Below are 18,614 nucleotides of genomic sequence, written 5' to 3'. Positions count from 1 at the left end.
TTGTGACGTAACCCTAGGCTACTCTTGTCCTTCTGAAACATACATTGGCAGGAGGATCATCTGCCTCCAGACTGTTGACCGAAGGTAACAAACCATGGAAAGTGAAACCGCAGATAGCAGGGCTGCCATAGATGAAAAATAAGGCTCGCTAATTAAAATGTGACAGTGTATACACATGAGACAAGAAGGCTGGGATTGGGAAATTCATTTATTACACAGATGTTGACGCCACTTCTCAAACCAAGCACCGTTGTAGGCGCTGGAGATACGGTGGAAAGCAAAACAAAGTTTCCATCCTCTTAGCACTTATGTTCTACACAAGACAAACAATAAAAAATAAATATGTGGCATCGATAAGTGTCCTAGAGGAGCAATATAGTAAGATAAGGGAAATAGGAATGGCCGGGATAGCAGGAATTGCTATTTTAGATAAGACAGTCAGGGGGAACTGATGAGGTGGTGTTGGAGAAGAGATTTGAAGCAAGTAAGGGATGGAGCTCCGTGGGGAAGAATGTCCCAGCAGAGGGAAGAGCAAGTGCAAGGGTCCTGAGGCCGGAACATGCCTGGCATTGCAGGAAGCAAAGAGACCAAGGTGGCAAGAACAGGGCCAGCAAGGGGGAAGAGAAAGAAAGATGGAATCGGGGAGGTAATGAGGACCAAATCGAAGACCTCGCGAGCCGTGGAGTGGATTTTTGCTCTTACTGGGAGGAGCCCTGAAAGGATTCTGAGCAGAAGAGTGATGTGGGTTGACTCACATTTTAACGGGATCCCTCTGGCTGTTTTGTGGAATAAATTGTAGGGGACAAGGGCAGATGACGTTAAGGTACTAGTTTCTGCAAGTCTGCGAGGGGCTGTGGCTGGTATTCGTGCCTCTTCTCCTTCCTACACGCTCCATTAGGTCCTTCCCCTTCGCCTGGAGCCTTGGCGGTTGGATTCTTGAGGAAAGTGGAAGTGGGAGTGGCTGATAAGAGGGTGCTTACCAGAGTCCAGCCCAGGCTTGGACCAAGTAGGTGCACGAGTGGGAGCCAGAGGAGCTGGGGAGTGGGTGTCCGGGGTCGCAGCGTGTGAGCTTGCCCCGGGAACACTTTTGTCCACGAGTGAGTTTGTATCACGTGTCCTGCGATGATCCAGTGAGCCTGGGGGCTCCTGACTCTTGAGCCCTGCAAACCTTCCCTGAGCACCTGCTCTGTGTCTGGCCTTCTGCTGGGGACACAGCAGTGACCAACAGAGACACTGCCAGCTCTGCCCGCATGGAGCCACAGTCTAGTGGGGGGACAGATTAATCCCCAGATAGGATGGCCCAGAATGTACAGGACTGGGTGGGGGGAGTTCAGGGGGTTGTGGGACCCTAGAGGGGGCGCTTGACCTAGCGGGGGGAGCAGGGAAGGCATCCTGGAGGAGGTGATGGTGCGGCTAATACTAAAAGGTCTCCTCTCCCAGTAGAACAGTTGCTTTCCTGTATCACCGAGGAATAAAGTAGCCTTGACCGGTCTAACAATAACTCCCAAGCTGACCTGTGATCTAAGCCTTCCTTCTGTGTCTGATGGGCAAAGCCCAACAGTGACCCCTGTTCTGGCCAGTGTCCAGGGCTAGCTACTCCCTATAACCGGTGACATATCCCCCCCCTCCCCAGGGGATTTTGTCCTAGTCAGACCTGGCTGGTGAGAAGCCTGAGCCGTCAGATCTGTGAGCCCCCTCCTCATCTGACCTATCTGACCTGTGACCCTTCCTTCTGACCCTTGGCTCTGCTCCTCCCCACGCCCCTCAGGTGCCCTAGCCTGCTCCCCTCCCCCACTCACCTGCTCCCTCCAGCCTGAGTCTCCTCCCCTCCCCCCCAAGGTTGGGAGGGTGTGAAGGGGAGAGGAAGGGAGGAAGGGGGGTGGCATTCCTGGGATTCCCTGGATGAGGGTAAGAGAGGGAGGGCTCTAGGGAGGAGAGTCTAGGAAAGAGCACCCCACCGCGCTCCCCACCCCCCACCCTCATCACAGAGTCCAGGGCTGAACTGAGGTTTGAAGACCATTAAATTTAAGAGATTGGAATGATGGGTTCCAGGCCACTGGGCAGACAGGAAAGCAGTCGAGAGCACTGGCTACAGGGGAGGGCCTCACAAGGCATACTGGGAGAAGCTGTTCCAGGCCACCGATCAAGCTGGCCACCACTGGTTGTACTGGGAGAGGACAGTGCAAGCCACTGGTCATGCCGAGAACCACCGGTTACACTGGGAGAGGCCAGTGCGTGCCCTAAGGGTCCCCGGGCAGAATGAGGGGGAGAGGGTCCAGGGCGGAGTGCTGAGGTCCCAGCTCAGGACACTGGTCAGACTGGTCGGTCAGGCCACCCCCGCGGGCACCGGGCAGCCCGCTCGGGGGCAGAGGGAGCCCCGCTCCGGGCCGTGCGCTGGGAGGTCCACTCCGGGCAGTGGGAGGTCCTGGCGGGGCGCCCGGGTTTGGGGGGAGGCGGGGGGCCGGAGGGCGGGGCGGGGCGGGGCGGGGCTGCCAGGGGCGGGGCCTGGTCGCTCCCAGCCCCGGGGCCGCCGAGCTGCAGCCCGGGCAGTCGCCGCCGCCGCCGCGAACATGGAGCCCCGGGACGGCCGGGCCCGGGCGCGCAGGGCCCCGCGGCTCCTGGTGCTCGCGCTCCTGCTGGGGGCGCACCCAGGTATGGCCCGGGCAGGGGGCAGGGCGCTGGGGGGGGCGCTGGGGACCCCGGGAAAGGAACGGGGAAGGGGCTTCCATGGACCCCAGGAGGCCAAACCCGGGGACCCCGAGGGAGAGGGAGACGGGGGCGTGGGGGACACCCCTCCCGATGCGGGGCCTGGGGACAGCCAGACAAGGGGCTGGGCATCCCACAGCGGTGGATTAGACAGCACCTGGGAATCAGCCCCCTCCGCCCTCGGCCCCCGGAATCTGGGTCCCGGGGCTCCTGCTCCCTCAGACCCGGGGGTCCAGGCCTCCAGTGGCTTCCCCCAAGACACAGGAGACGCAAACCCCCAGGTTTCCCCCCAAAGGTTCCCGAGCTCTGCAAGGGTCAGGGACCCTGTGGCTAGAACCGAGCGAGTCACATGCTTTGGAGGGTTCCCCCAACCTGGTTTCTGAGCCCAGGCTCTAAAGAACCCAGCTCCCTAGGCAGCGGCCGTGGGGAAAGTGTTTCCGAGGGCCAGTGCCAGGGCCGCCTGCCTGGGGCCCCAGACAAATCCACACACCTGTGTGGCGGCGGAGGGGAGGAGGCCCAGGGGCTGGCAACGGAGGGCAGAGATCTCTCCATCTGTCCTCCTGTCGTTGCTCAGACGAACCCCAGGCACCAGTCTGGCCCCACACCCCCTCTCCTGGGACCCGCCTGGGCCAGAGGTGGGTGCCTGGGAATCCAGGCCCCCGGCACAAGCATGGCAAATAGTGGGTCCCCAGGGGCAGGGCTGGGTCAAGCTGGGCGGGGAAGGGAAGGGAAGGGAGGTTCTAAGAAGTGAGCGCTGATGCCAGGATGCCAGCCCAGAGGGTGAGAGAGCATGGTTTCCCCTATTGGAACAGCTGTATCTGCCAGGATCCTAGGATGGGAGTCCAGGCCCCCTCAGCTCTCTTATGCCTCCGGACCCAGAATCCTGGGCCTCGCCCCTCTTCTACTCCGAGGGAATGCACCTCACCCGCTTCCTTGCTCCATCAAAGAGGCTGAGGGGCCAGGGGGCGGGTAGGGGGCTCTGGCGCCAGGCCGGGCAGGTCTGGGCCAGCCTGTCCCTCCCACATTCCTGAAACCTGCCCAGCCCTGTCCCCCCTGACCGCCCCCACACACCCATCCTACCTCAGCTGCAGGCCCAGCCCCAGCCCCCTGACTCGTGACGAGGGACCCAGGGGCTGAGAGAGATGGAGGCAGTGCCAGGCTGCTGGAGAGGCAGGGACTGTGGACCAGAGATGGAAACCCAGAGTGAGAGACACACAGGCAGAGATGGAGAGACAGCTGTCTCTGGCCCTGTGCCAGGCCCTGCGCAGGGTGCTGGAGGCCAAGGGATGAGCCAGTACTGGCACTGCCCTGGAGGGGCGGCTGGCCTGGTGGGAAGAACAAGGACAGGTGCAGTTTTACCCCCCAGGAGGATTGGACAGAGGGCCCTGTGTGGCCCAGGGGGGGAGGAGCCCTTAGTTCTGTGAAGAGAGAGATGGAGAGAAATGCTGATGGGTTTGTAAGCTCAGAGATGCAGACAGGAGAAATGGAGGGAGGAGGTGCTGGGGGTCTGGACCCCTGGGTCTGAGGGAGGAGGGGCTGGGGGCCCGGACTCCTGGGTCTGAGGGAGGAGGGGCTGGGGGTCTGGACCCCTGGGTCTGAGAGAGGATGGGGCTGGGGGTCTGGACCCCTGGGTCTGAGGGAGGAGGGGCTGGGGGTCTGGACCCCTGGGTCTGAGGGAGGAGGGGCTGGGGGCCCGGACTCCTGGGTCTGAGGGAGGAGGGGCTGGGGGTCTGGACCCCTGGGTCTGAGAGAGGATGGGGCTGGGGGTCTGGACCCCTGGGTCTGAGGGAGGAGGGGCTGGGGGTCTGGACCCCTGGGTGTGGGGGAGGAGGGGCTCAGAGGCAGAGAGAGCTCAATGGCTCTCCTGCAGGTGCCCAAGCTGAGGTGCGCTTGTCTGTGCCCTCCCTGGTGGAGGTGATGAAGGGGGAGCCCGTCGCCCTGAACTGCACCCCCTTGGGGACCCACGACCATTTTGTGCTGGAATGGTTCCTGGTGAGTGCCTCAGGCTGGGGGCCAGAGGATGGCCAGGGAGCTGGGAGTCAGGGTGCCGCAGGGGCTGCAAATATTCATTCCCTCATCAGCGCCCCAAAGGACCAAAGAGCTGCATCCCACTGCCTTTCCCTTGTACAGGTGGGGGAGTTGAGGCCCAGCCAGGGGGAAGGACTCTCCAAGGTCCCCGGGTATCTGAGCACAGCTGAGACTGGAAGGAGGAGGCCCCCTTCGGAGAGAGAACGTTCAGAGATAGACATAGCCAGGAGATAAGAGACCAAGGGACAGGGTGCGTGAGGAGGAGAGACGGGAGCAGAGCAGGGTGGAGAATGAGGGACCCTTAGGGAGAGGAAACCCCTGCCACACAGACCAGAGGGAGGTGACAATCAGAGAGGTGGTGGTCAGGGGAGGGGCACAAAGGGACAGCGGTGGGCAGGCCAGGCAGCCCGGAGCTGAGGCCCTCCCCGCCCACAGGCAGACCGCTCTGGGGTCCGCCACCGCCTGGCCTCGGCCGAGCTGCAGGGCTCCGAGCTGCAGGGTCGGGTGCTCGACTCCCGGGGCCGCAGCCCCCCGTACCAGCTGGACTCGCGCGGCCGCCTGGTGCTGACGGAGGCGCAGGTGGGTGATGAGCAGAACTACGTGTGCGTGGTGAGGGCGGGCGCGGCGGGCACCGCCGAGGCCACCACGCGGCTCCAAATGTTCGGTGAGTGCGGGGCACCTCGGCAGGGGAGGGCAGGGGGGAGCCCGGGAGAGGGGCTCCTGACTCCCCGTCTCCCCCACAGCAAAACCAGAGGCCACGGAGGTCTCCCCCAACAGAGGGATCCTGTCTGTGGTGGATGACTCTGCCCAGGAGGTACCTCGGGGCCGGACCTTGATCCCAGGGTCCTGCATGGGGGCGGGGGTGGGGACGAGGGGGCCGGGAGGTTTGCACTCCAGCATCCTGGGGGGCCCGGACTGCTGTATCTGAGTGAGAAGTCCTGAGGAAAGAGGGGCCCAGGCTTCGGGTCCTGCGTCAGAGCCCACAGCCACACCTGTGTCCACCTCAGATCGCCACCTGCAACAGCCGCAATGGGAACCCGGCCCCCCAGATCACGTGGTATCGGAACGGGCAGCCGCTAGAGGTGCCCTTGGAGGTGAACACAGGTGAGCGGCGCAGGACCCCAGCTCGGCGTGGGATGCAGCCAGGCGGTGGCCCGGCAGGCTGACCGCCTGGCCTCCCCCCGTCTCCCAGAGGGCTACATGACCATCCGCACCGTCCGGGAGGCCTCGGGCCTGCAGTCTCTCACCAGCACCCTCTACCTGCGGCTCCACAAGGCCGACCGGGATGCCAGCTTCCACTGCTCGGTCCGTTACCACCTGCCCACGGGCCAGCACGGCCGCCTGGACAGCCCGGCCTTCCACCTCACCCTGCACTGTGAGTCCCTGCTGGTCCCCACCGCCCCGACCTCCGACCCTCCAAGCTGTCCGGTGGCCTCGCCCTGACTCCTGACCCTCCCCCCAGTGTTCTGAACCCCATGGAGTTTCCCCACTAAACACGCTCCACATGCTCTCACACCACATTGGGCCCTGGAATCTCACAGTGACCAGTCACCCTGCTGACCTCTGACCCTTGACCTGTACTCTCAGCACAGCTCAACCTCTGACCTCTGATCTCAGAATAAGTGTGAATCTGAGCTGTGAAAGATGGGACCTCTGTCCTTTGGCCAACCCTAGCCTGCCCCTTTGCTGTGGCACTGATCTCTTTCCCCGAACCCAGCTCTGCCTTTTACCCTTGATCTGACCTACCCTTGACCATGATCATGAGTCTGCCCTGACCTGCTCCCTCTTGTGCTTTCCCTTAGATCCCACGGAGCGTGTGCAGTTCTGGGTGGGCAGCCCGTCTACCACCGAGGGCTGGGTGCGCGAGGGTGACTCTGTCCAGCTGTTTTGCCGGGGGGACGGCAGCCCCAGTCCAGAATACACATTTTTCCGCCTTCAGGTGACTCACCCCATCGTTCCTTTGGCAGTCCCGGCCCCTGACCTCTGTGACATTGGCCTCCACCAACTCCTGACCTTTCACCTGGGTGGCCCCTGGCTTAGCAAGGCGACTATACTGGTGACCCAGGAGCTAACGGGACCTCTGAGCCCTGATTTGAGAGAGTCCTAACTTAGCGTGATACCTGACCCCTGGCCTAGCAGGACCTCTGCCCTGTTACTCGAGGGGGCTCTGAGCTAGGATGATGCTAACTTGGTGACCCCGACCTACAAGATGCCTGACTCTGACCCGGGTGGCCCCAGCCCAGCCTGACCCCGTGGGACCAGGGCAGCTCCTGAGCCGGGTTCCTCATCCCTGGTCACCCAGGACAAGCAGGAGGACGTGCTGAAAACAAATCTTGAGGGGAACTTGACCCTGGAGGGGGTTCAGCGGGGCCAGAGCGGGACCTACGGCTGCAGGGTGGAGGACTACGATGCTGCTGATGATGCGGAGCTCTCCAAAACCCTGGAGCTGCGCGTGGCCTGTGAGCGTCCCGGGAGAACGGGCAGGGGGGCCCTGGCACCAGCGGCCCCCTTGCCCTCACCCCCGCAGCCCTGCCGCCAACCCTTTCTCTCCATTTCTGTGGTCCTTCTTGGTCCAGATGGCCCCTCCACCCCCAGGTGCCTGCTCCCGCCCTCTCCAGTCTCCCACACAAGGCAGCCAGAGAGCTCATTCCAAAGCACAAACCTGGCCTCCCCTGCTCTGAACCTGCCATGGCTCCCCAGCGCCCTGGGGAAAAAGGCCACATGATCCACCCCGGCCTTCAAGACCCACCTGGCTGGCTTCACCTCTGGCTGACTCTCCTCCCCACCAAGACCTTCTCCTCATCCCAGCCAAGCTCCTCTCATTCCTAGGTTAACTCCCTTGCTTTCTATCATCCACTTTTAGCCAGTCTCCAGGGTCCGGGCCTTCTAGAAAACCTTTCCAGTCTGCTTGCCCCCGAGCCCCACGCAAAGGCTGTTCCTCCTTGGCACTCCTCTGCCTGCTTTCCTGGGGCTAGACCCTGTGGCTGGTGCTGGGGAGGCATCTTGAATTAGGCGGCACAGCCCCCACCTTCGCAGAGTCCAGTAGGGGAGACAGGAGGCTTTGAGTATGATGGAGCATCTATAGGGCCTATCCCAGACTGACGGGATTGGCGAGTAGAGCGGGGACTATTTTAGATCGGAGGATGTCTCATCCATCCCGGGAAGCCAATTCTGATTCGGAGATCTGTAGGCAGGAAGTTTGGGGGGAAGGGCCTTGAGATCATCTACGGAGGCTGGGAAGGGGAAGGAGATAGGATTGGGCAGAGGCAGAAGACAGGGCACTGAGACGCTGGGATGGCCTCTCCTATTCGTCCCCAGTTGGGGCAAGGGGCTGGGCTTTATGCCCCACATCAACCAGTCATTGCATGTGGGCTGCCTGAGAAAGGGGACATGACCTTGAGCGAGGGGCTCTCTGCAGCTGAGGCAGTTCCCAGAGAAGGCTGACAGCTGAGGGCTGACAGCTGACATCCTTCTCAACAGCTGGGAGAATAGATCCTTTAGTCCTGGAGGGGAAATATGAGTGTCCATAATGGGGGTGGGGCAGAGAGGCCCCTCTGAGAAGGGGCCATTTGGGTAGGACACCAAAGAATGGAATCAGAAATACGAAGAGCCTGAAGAGGAGCTTTGAGGAAGAGGGATCAGCAAGTGCAAAGGCCCTGAGGCAGAACCCAGCATGGCATACTGGAGAAACACGGCAAGAGAGTAGGGTAGCTGGAGCTCAGGATAAAAGGTGGGGGGATGAGAGGTGAGGTTGAGGAGGTAGGCAGAGGTGAGACCAGACAGGATCCTCTAGGCTCCGTCAAGGACTCTGGCCTCTGGGCCAAGGTTATTAGGGAACCCCTGTGAGATTTTGCACAAGGGCAGAACTGACCAGGGTGTGTTTTGAAAAGATCCCTTTGGCAGCTCGGAGGTAGGGCGGGGGGATAGACTGGAGGGGTTGAGAACCCTGGCCAGTAGGGAGACCAGTGGGGAGGTGGCTGCAGGGGTCAAGGCAGTTGGTCCTGGAGGTCAGAGAAAAGTGGGACGGTCTGGTTCGGAGACAGAGCAGACAAAGCTGGATGAAAGGCTGGGTAGTGGGGTTTGGGTGGTAAGTCAGTGAAGGAACACCTCACCCCTCCCGGGACCTGTGGGCCCAGACAGCCGCCCTGGAGGAACATGGTTAAGTGGGCTATGCGTTTTGAGTTAGATTTGGGCTCAAGACTTGGCTGGGATGGGAGCATGGAAAGTTCTTGGGGGCGGGGAGAACGAGGAGGAACACTGACATGCTCTGCTTACGGTTGTGCATTCACATCTGCACCCCAACAGCCCTGGAGAGCCCCTAACCACATGGGTGAGGGTCCGGGGAAGGTGACAGTCTGTACCCCTCTCCAGACCTGGACCCCCTTGAGCTCAGCACCGGGGAGGAGCTTTCCTTACACCTGGGCAACAGCACAGCCGTGAACTGCTCCGTGCAAGGTCTGCCCACCCCTGCCCTGCGCTGGACCAAGGTGAGAAGAAAAGGGGTCCCCGAGCCTCTGGAACTGGCTCCCTTCCCTCCACCCCACCCTCACACCCGCCCTGCCTCGCCCTCCTCTCCCTGCCAGGACTCCGTCCCGCTGGGGACCGGCCCCACACTCTCGCTGAGCTCCATCACCTTCGACGCCGCGGGCACCTACATCTGTGAGGCCTCCATGCCCACCGTCCCCCTCCTCAGCCGCACCCAGAGCTTCAGGCTGCTGGTCCAAGGTTCGGGCTGGGGCAGGTCTGGATGGGGACAGTGGGGTGGGGCGCCGGGACAAATGGCTGGCCCCTCCGCCTGCTATTCCTCTTTCCCTCCCCCTGCTTCCCCTTCTCCGATGTACCTCCTCCTCTTCCTTCCCCACCACCTTCAGGGCCACCTCAATTGAGGGCAGAAGAGACTCAGCCCAAGACAGAGGGCAGCTGGATGGAAGGAGAAGAAGTCAGGCTGGTCTGCTCTGCCCGCGGTTACCCGGAGCCCAAACTCAGTTGGAGCCAATTGGGCGGCAGTGTAAGGGACAGTCCTCTCCACCCTGAGCCCTGTGGGACCCAGCCCCCTCCCCAAAGCCCCTTCGGGGACCCTGCCCCCTCACTGATCTGAGAATTGTGCCCCTCCGCCTCCTGGGGGACTGGGTGCCTTCACCTCAGCCCTCACCCCAGCCCGTGATCCCATGGGCGGGGGCTAACCCAAGCCTCCACAGCCAGCAGAGCCGGCCCTCCAAGGACAGGGCTGGGTGAGCAGCTCCCTGACCCTGAAAGTGACCAGTGCCCTGAGCCGAGACGGTGTTTCCTGCGAGGCCTCCAACCCCCACGGGAAGAAGCAGCACGTCTTCCACTTCGGCTCTGGTGAGGAGCTGCAGGGCTGGGAGAGGAGCCTGGCGTGGAGCAGATGGGGCGCTGCTGGCTGACCCCTCCTCCTCCATCCTGTCCCTCCATCCTGTCCCTGCAGTGACCCCCCAGACCGCCCAGGCCGGAGTGGCTGTCATGGCCGTGGCCGTCAGCGTGGGCCTCCTGCTCCTCGTGGTTGCTGCCTTCTATTGCATGAGACGCAAGGGTCGCCCTGGCTGCTGCCGGCGGGGGGAGAAGGGGACTCCGTGAGTGGCCTGCAACCTTGAAATTGACCTCCATAGGCCCCTCCACCCCTACCCCCAACTCTGACTTCACCTCCAACCTCAGCCCTAAGCCTAGCCCATGACCAACCCCAACTGCTTCCTGTCCCCAACCCCAAACCCAGACACATCCCCAGCCCCAAGCCCAACCCCGACTGCATCCCATCCTCAGCCCCAAACCCAAATACATCCCAGCCCCAACCCCATCGCCGAATGAAATGCAGTCCCATCTCCAACCTCAAACCTGGTCCATAGCCACCCTCATCCCCAACCACCCCACCCAGCCCATAACCATCCCCAGACCCCATCCCCAGGCCCATCTGCACCCCATCTGCAGTTCCGGTCTCCTCTGTAACCCCAATCTCATCCTCGTCCCCAACCCCAACTCCAGTTTATAGCCCGCCTCAGACCTGTCTGCATCCAACCTCTCCAACCCTGACCATATCTCTATCCTCAACACCAATCCCAAACACACCCCTAAGCTCTTCCTGAACCCCGGTGTCTCCCTCAACTGCAACCCCAGCCCCAGGACCCCTCCATCCCCATCTCATTCCCATTCCCAACTCCAGTCCCGTTGTCTCCATCTAACCTCTCCGAGCCTGATCACGTGGCCACCCTCCCCTCCTCCACCCACTATCCCTGGAGCTGACCCCCAACTAAGTCCCCATCTCCAACTCCCACAGCATCCGACCCACCCATCCCTCACCCCATGCCATCACCACTCCCACCACATCCCCCAAGGCCATCCTCATCCCAAACAACCCCATCCCCAGTCCCTTCCCCAGGCATGACTTCCTTCAACATACTGCTTCCCCTCCCTAGGCCAGCTGGGGAGCCAGAGCTGAGCCACTCAGGGTCAGAGCGGCCTGAGCAGACGGGCCTTCTTATGGGAGGTGCCTCTGGAGGAGCCAGGCATGGCAGCGGGGGCTTTGGAGATGAGGTGGGTAAGGGCCCTGTCACCCCATGGTGGTGGGACTGGGGGGTGGGGGCAGGACAGCCTCTGGGGGCACAGCCACAGACTGACCTCTCCATCTTCTCCCAGTGCTGAGCCTGAGGACCTCCAAGAGGCTCTACTGGACCTGACATCAAAGAATCAGCATCAGATAACCAGCCCTCTTCACACGGCTGCCGCCCCCACCTTCCCTCTTCCCTCTGGGCCCTCCCTTCCCTTCCTTCCTCTGCAGGCTTGGGCAGGGACCTAGAGCAGCCACTGCTGCGGGGAGGGAGGGAGGGAGGGTGGGTAGGAGGGGACCTTCCTCCAGGGAATGTGACTCTCAGGCCCCAGAATAGCTCCTGGACCCAAGCCCAGGGCCTGGCCCGGGACAGGACGAGGCTCCGAGGCTCCGAGGCTCCAAGGCTCTGAGGGTCGGCGGGCCAGGGCGATTTTTTACCTCCTGCCTGCATTGCTGGTCCCCTGCCCCACCTGACGTCCTATTGCATAGTCTGACACTGGATCCCCATCCCTGCCCCCACCTCCACCCCATCATCTGTGGACACTGGAGTCTAGAATAAAAGCTGTCTGTCACATCACACCATGCTGTGGCCAGAGCCTCCTCCGGAGGATGAGAGAAGGGGGTGCAGGTGATGCTCCCATCCCCCCCTGCAAGACCTGGGAGAAGTCTGATGTCATAGAGAAATAAATAAGAGAGAGCAGAGAGAGACTCAGCTGGCCAAGGGTGGAAGAGAGAGGTGCCAAGGTCCAGAGGGTGGTGAGAACCAGTGCGTGCTGGGGTGGGGGTGGGGGTGCTGTTCCCTTAAGTAAAATTCTCAGCCTCTCTTGCAGAGCCCAAGAGGGAATTGAAGCTGCAGGCCAGAAGGAAAGCTTTCTGTGAGCTACGGAGTGGATGGAATTAGGGATGGAGCCGCTCCCTCTGAGAAAGGCATGGTGCCTGCCACTGACGATTCCCTAGGGAAGGAGGGGTGGCTTGGAGGAACCCGCAAAAGGGTTTCGGGGTGGAAAAGCAAGACAGTAGAAACAGTGAGGCCAGTTAGAGAGACTTACTGAGGTCAAGGAAGAGCGACTTGAGAGAGGGATGGAAAGATGGGGAGATGGGGGGATGGACTGCAGAAGCTCAGAGATGGGAGAGCCCTAGCTAGAGTCAGATACAGATTTGGGGAGAGTGAGGCAGGGACAGAGAAATTGGGACAAAGAGAAACACAACTGGGACTCAAAGATCGTTACAGTCAGCAAGGGAAAGAAAAAAGGTTGAAAGCAGCTGAGAAGCAGGGGGAAGGTGGTGGGAGGGGAGGCAAGTGTGACTTTGGCCAAATGGTGGCCACCTCCCTGAGCCCAACCACTCTTGGGCAGCGAAGGGCTGCGTAAGGCACACGTGCACCTGGAGGTCTCTGCTCAGACCTCGGGTCTCTGGCAAGTGACTCTGCTTCTCTGTCCTCGGTGTGCTCATCCACAAAATGGACAAAGTGGGATCTGTTACCCCCCGGAAAGTGGTGAGCTGCTATAGGAGCTGCCTGGTAGGGGGACTAGGCAGCATGCCCAGGGTCCCTGGAGCAGAAGAGTTCACCGGACTAATTAAGATACTCAAAAAAAAATTAAAAAAGATACTCAAATCCCACTGTTTATTGAATTATTTTTTTTTTATTTTAAGGTTTTATCTATTTATTTGATATAAAGAGAGAGCACAAGCAGGGGCAGTGGCAGGGAGAGGGAGAAGCAGGCTCCCCGCTGAGCAGGGAGCCCCATGATGCAGGCTGGGTCCCAGGATGCTGGGATCATGGCCTGAGCTGAAGGCTGATGCTCAAGGGACCGAGCCACCCAAGCGCCCCCATTGAATCAGTTTAAAACACATGAGAGAAGCCAGAGAAAAGAGTTGGAGGGGTTAACACACCTAGGTCAAGTGATCAAGGTCCCCACCACCTGAGTTTTGGGGTACACATGGCTCCCGAGTCCTATCTCAGCATGGTGTGGCTCTGATGCCCACAGAGGAGGGTGAACCAGTGGCTTTTGAACCCTCGAGGTGCCAGACCCACGTGAGGGCAAATGCTCCTGGCCACACTATAGGTCTGAAAACGTGCTTGGCAGCCACGGCTTTTACCTACATGGCTTGGGCACAGGACTCCGGGAACAGAGCTGGAGTCACCAGCAGGGAGCCCCCTCGCTGACACATGGACACATGGGGCTTACTCGTTCCTTTCATCCTTCCCACCTATGTTTAAATCATTCTTAATACATCCTTTTTGTTTTAAGATTTTTATTTAGGGGGCAGCCCCTGTGGCTCAGCGGTTTAGTGCCGCCTTCAGCCCAGGGCATGATCCTGGAGTCCCAGGATTGAGTCCCATGTCAGGCTCCCTGCAGGGAGCCTGCTTCTCCCTCTGCCTGTGTCTCTGCCTCTCTCCCTCTGCCTCTCTCTATATATCTCTCATGAATAAATAAATAAAATCTTTTTTAAGAGACACAGAGAGAGGCAGAGGGAGAGGCAGGCTCCCTGCGGGGAGCCCAATGTGGGACTCGATCCCGGGACCCCGGGACCATGACCTGAGCCACAGGCAGACACTCAACCACTGAGCACCCAGGTGTCCCTCATTCTTAATATGTCTACCAGGCCCCGTGGGTCACTTCTTAAAAACTCATTCTTTGTTTCTTCTATCTGCTCATGTGTGTGGCTTTCTTGTTTTCTGTACGGCAGAAGTGACTATCCTTTTTTTAAAAATACAGCAGACACAAGAGAGCCGTTGAGAGAATTTGATAAGATAACCATGGAAAGTGTTTATACAAAGCCTGGCACAGAGTATGTTTTTAGTACAAGTACATGTTTATTATTAGTAGTATCATCATCCAAGGAAATGGAGGGACAGAGAGAAAAGCAAAATAGGGTCCCTTGGTCCAGGGAAGGGATCAGGTGGAGAGAGATACCACTGTAAGAACAGACATCAGTGAGGGGGGATTCTGGGGAGCTAGAGGGGGAGTGAACAGATGGCTGGGGGAGGGGATGGAGGGGGACCCCGGGGAGGAAGGGGTTCTCTATGCTCAGCACCTGGTCCCCAAGTTAATGAGGGGAGGGTCCTGGCCTGCCTCCCAGGAGGGCATGCATTTGCTTAAGGTCCCTCTTCTGCATGGCATCCCAGGCAATTTGCATACAGATGGTAGCCTGTGCTCTCAATCTGACCCCTCCTACCTTGGCCAAGGGTCTGGGGGAATGGAAATGGGGGATCCCCCACTTCTGGATCCCCAAGAAGTAAAAGCAAGTTTGGAGTAAACTACCCTTGTTTATCAACCTTCTGTGGCTCCCTGTTGCTCTCAAGAGCATGAGCCACACTTCACCTGCCATTTGGGACCTACAGTGTTGCCTCTCACTCACAACCCACTGCTCCCCCCTCACACATGCCCCTGCCTGATGCCTTCATGACTTTACTATTCCCAGAATGTCCTCCCCCATTGTCACAAAGCTCACCTGTCCTTCCAAGCCTGGACATCTTGAAGGATTCTGAAAAGTTTTCACTCTCCTTTCCCTGCCCTGGGAACTTTACAAGAATCTGTGCCTCTTCTGGACTCTTATAGATTCCATGACTTTGGTTGCAAATGACAAAAAAAAAAAAAAAAAAAAAAGAAAGAAAGAAAGAAAGAAAGAAAGAAAGAAAGAAAGAAAGAAAGAAAGAAAGAAAAAGAAAAAAGCGGGGGTGGGGGACGGATAGTAAAAAAAATTTGTGTAAGTGAAAAGGAAAATTATTCACTCATATAATTAGGATGACTACTTTCAGGCATAGCTGGATCCAGGAGTTCAAATAGTCTCATTAGAAAGCTCTTGTCAGGGCAGCCCAGGTGGCTCAGAGGTTTAGCCCTGCCTTCAGCCCAGGGCCTGATCCCGGAGATCCAGGATTGAGTCCTCATGTCAGGCTCCCTGCATGGAGCCTGCCTCTCTCTCTCTTTGTGTGTCTCATGAATAAATAAATAAAATCTTAAAAAAAAAAAAAAAAAAAAAAAAAGCTCTCCTCTTCCATTTCACAGCTCTGCTGTCCTCCAAGCACTCTTTTCTCAAGTGTCACCCTCGTGCCAGATTTCCGCCCTACCAGCTTAGCAACCCCCATTAAAAGAGTGTATCCCGGGGTCCCTGGCTGGCTCATTCGGCACAGCATGTGACCCTTGATATCAAGGTGATAGGTTGGGTGTAGAGTTTAATTAAAAAATAAAATCTTGGGGTGCCTGGGTGGCTCAGTGGTTGAGCATCTGCCTTTGGCTCAGGTAAGTCCTATATCGGGGTCCCCGTGGGGAGCCTACTTCTCCCTATGCCTGTATCTCTGCCTCTCTCTGTGTGTCTCTCATGAATAGATAAATAAAATCTTAAATTTAAAAAAAAAAAAAAAAAGAGTGTATCCTTTTCCTATTTAATCAAGAGAGAGTCCCAGAGCTAATTCCCATTGGACAGGAATGGGTCCCACCCCCATCCCTGAACCAATCCTGGTGGTGGTTGGGGGATCAAATACTCTGATTGGCCAGGACAGGGAGAGGCTCACTCCCACCATAAGGACTCTCAGTAGGGGATTCTGTGCAGGGAAATTTGGTGGTGGGGTGGGATGAGGGCACTGCTGGAAGAAGGAAAAGAGGTTATAGGTTGCCAGGCAGGTAAATACTTGGCACCAACTCCAAAGCACCGTCAGGAAGACTTTGGCCTTGTGCCTGTTCCTCCCGGTGGTTATGGCTCTTCAGTGAAGTGCCTTGGGGCTTGTCTACAATGAAAGCCGGCTTCTCAGGCATGAGACCCACCCAGGCATTTGTCAACAAACATGGCAGTGCACAGCCAGATGCATGTCCCCTTCTTCATGTGAAGGGGGCGTTAAACTCCGGCTTACCCTCCCAGGGCTTCTTTCGTGGGCTCCACGAAAAATAGCCAGGGAGGCTGAGCTCACTCACCAACAGGGCCCAGAAAGGAGCAGGTGCTAGGGGGCCTTCCTAGAAGAAATCTCCCTGGGGACTGGGCATTCTGTTCAGGGGAGAAAGGGGTGTATGTGTGTGGCGGGGAGGGGAGGCGGGAGGCAACGATTTTACAAAGCAAATTAGTAGCAAAGCGGCACTGAAACCCAGACATGCTGGCCATCTAGTCTGGCCCCAGGCTGGGGAAAGAACAAAGAGATCACATTTATTATGCACCTATTTGCCCAACTGGGCTAATACCAGGCTTGTGGGAAGCCTGAAAACACATTATCTGGAAGACATGTAGGGTAGAAAGGGTAAGAGCTCGGATTGCCTGGGTTCAGATCGCTGCTTGCTACCTTCTTGCTGGGTAGCTTGGGGCAAATGACCCTCAATGTACTTTTCAGCATTGAAAAGGGATCATAATGTCTCCTCCATTGGATTCTTTTTTATTTTTTAAAATATTTTATTTGTTTGTTTATTTGACAGCACAAGCAGGCGGTGCAGTAGAGGGAGAGGGAGAAGCAGACTCCCTGGTTGAGCAGGGAGCCTGATGCGGGGCTTGAGCCCACGACGACGACGCTGAGATGGTGACCTGAGCCCAAGGCAGACATTTAAGTGACTGAGCCACTCAGGTGCCCCTCCCCCATTGGATTCCTGTGAGGAATAAACTAAGATACATTGGTCCCAGATTTGCCATTTTGTGACTCTGTTGGGCCAAGTCACTCCATCTCTCTGAGCCTCAGTTCTCTTATAGGGTCCTGGGTGGGTATAAGTATTTGAGATCAATACTTATGGGTATTGATCTCACTATAGGTATTGATGACAAATACTTATAGTGCATTTAGATGTGTACCCGGCACACAATAAATAAATATATTTATTAATAGTATTATTACCAAGACTTGAAGGCAGGCCAGTAAGAATCCCTACCACCTGAGACCTTGCCCTGTGGGGAGGAAAGCTCAGGTGTGCGGTGAGTGGGAAGGGAGGGCCATGGGGGAGGGCGGTCCTCTGGCTGGGGCGAGACCCTCTCAAGCGTCTGCCGCGGGTTGATCGGCACCCTCGCCCCCTCGCCCCGGAGGAACTGGAACGGAGGGACTTCAGGCGCTCAGTGGCATCCCCGCCCCCCCCAGCCGCCCGCTTCCCGCCCTCACCCCAACACACTGGGCGGCCTCACCAGCTCCCCCCGTCAGCCCTAGGAATGTGAAGAGGTAGGTGGGGGTGGGGAGGAGCAGGCGCCGCCGGGGAGAGACAAAGGGGCCGAGTCAGAACTAGAGACACAAAGACGCGAGGAGGCTGGGAAGATAGGAGAAGTGGGACAAGGACAAGGGGAGGGACCGTCGGAGTCCAGAGGCCGGACCCTAGCCCAGCCCGGCAGGGCCCGCGGAGCGCGGGGGCCGGTCTGTGGCGCCCCCTAGCGGGAGGCCGCGGACAAAAGCAGGTGCGGACCTGATGCCGGAGGGGACCCGGGAGGCGGGGAGCGGGAGAGGCACAGAGAACAGAGACATCGACAGAGACACTCAGAGAGACAGACACAGAGTCAAAGGGATGGAAAGAGACGCGAGAACCAAGTGACATCGGGACGGTGGGAGAAAGACAAAAAGAGCAGAAACACAACGCGACACCGAGACGTGAGGACTGAAGGATCCAGAGATAGAGAAATAAAGGGACGAAGTCAGAGATCATGAGACAGAGACATCTGGGCAGGAACGAGGCAGCGACGCCCCGAGCCCGAGGCAGAGATTGGAATGAGGCAGGATTAGCCGAGAGCACCCAGATGTGACACAGGCCCTGGGCCAGGGGGCGGGAACCAGGAAAGCCTCGTGGCGGGGATCGGGGTGGGGGCAGGTGGTCTCAGCCTGGGGGCGGGGCTCCAAGGGGGGCGGGCCTAGGGGCACCCACGTGCCTCACGAAGGTGTGACGACGAGGCCTCAGCTAATGCTGAAGGGGCGGGGCTAGAACTTCGCGCGGGGCCGAGACCGGGCTGCACGGAGTTCCCGGGAAGAGGCTGGACCGCGGCCGGGAGAGCGGGGGGCGGGGCCGCAGGGGCGGGGCCTCGGGGGCGGGGCCTCGGGGGCGGAGACCCCGGGAGCCCGGGGAGGGCGTGGCGGAACGGCGCCGAGCCAGCCAGGGACGGGGGGCGGGGCGCGGGAGGCCGCCCGGAGGGCCGAGGGGGCGGGGCTGGAGCGCCGGGAGAGGCGGAGATAGGATCCTAGGGGAGGGGCGACGTCGAATCCCGGGGAGCGGCAGGTGTAGCACCCTGGGAGGGGGCGGCGGCAGAGCGCGGGGCGGGGCGGGGCGGGGCGGGAGTAGAATCTGGGGAGGTCCAGCGTGGAATCTCAGAGGGGGCGGGACAGGCGTGAGCCAGTGGGGCCGAAGCCCAAGGTCGGCTCCGCGGGGGGGGA

The 18,614-nt window shown here is 59.2% G+C and overlaps 1 protein-coding gene across 1 annotated transcript; it reads left to right on the top strand.

Moving 5' to 3' along the window:
• The first annotated feature begins 2,498 nt into the window (after positions 1 to 2,498).
• Positions 2,499 to 11,872, top strand: BCAM (basal cell adhesion molecule (Lutheran blood group)). The gene is made up of 15 exons (XM_072774777.1): positions 2,499 to 2,652; positions 4,577 to 4,698; positions 5,170 to 5,398; positions 5,478 to 5,548; positions 5,742 to 5,838; positions 5,927 to 6,109; positions 6,537 to 6,673; positions 7,037 to 7,193; positions 9,106 to 9,221; positions 9,318 to 9,459; positions 9,606 to 9,742; positions 9,933 to 10,077; positions 10,181 to 10,325; positions 11,163 to 11,280; positions 11,383 to 11,872. The coding sequence occupies exons 1-15, from the start codon at positions 2,571 to 2,573 to the stop codon at positions 11,386 to 11,388; spliced, it is 1,887 nt and encodes a 628-aa protein (XP_072630878.1). The 5' UTR covers positions 2,499 to 2,570; the 3' UTR covers positions 11,389 to 11,872.
• The last annotated feature ends 6,742 nt before the right edge of the window (positions 11,873 to 18,614 follow it).

This window comes from Canis lupus, chromosome 1, assembly GCF_048164855.1.
Source record: "Canis lupus baileyi chromosome 1, mCanLup2.hap1, whole genome shotgun sequence".
In the NCBI taxonomy this organism is placed as follows: domain Eukaryota; kingdom Metazoa; phylum Chordata; class Mammalia; order Carnivora; family Canidae; genus Canis; species Canis lupus.
Note: the sequence above shows the minus strand (reverse complement) of the source record. Positions and strands in the feature narration are given on the sequence as shown.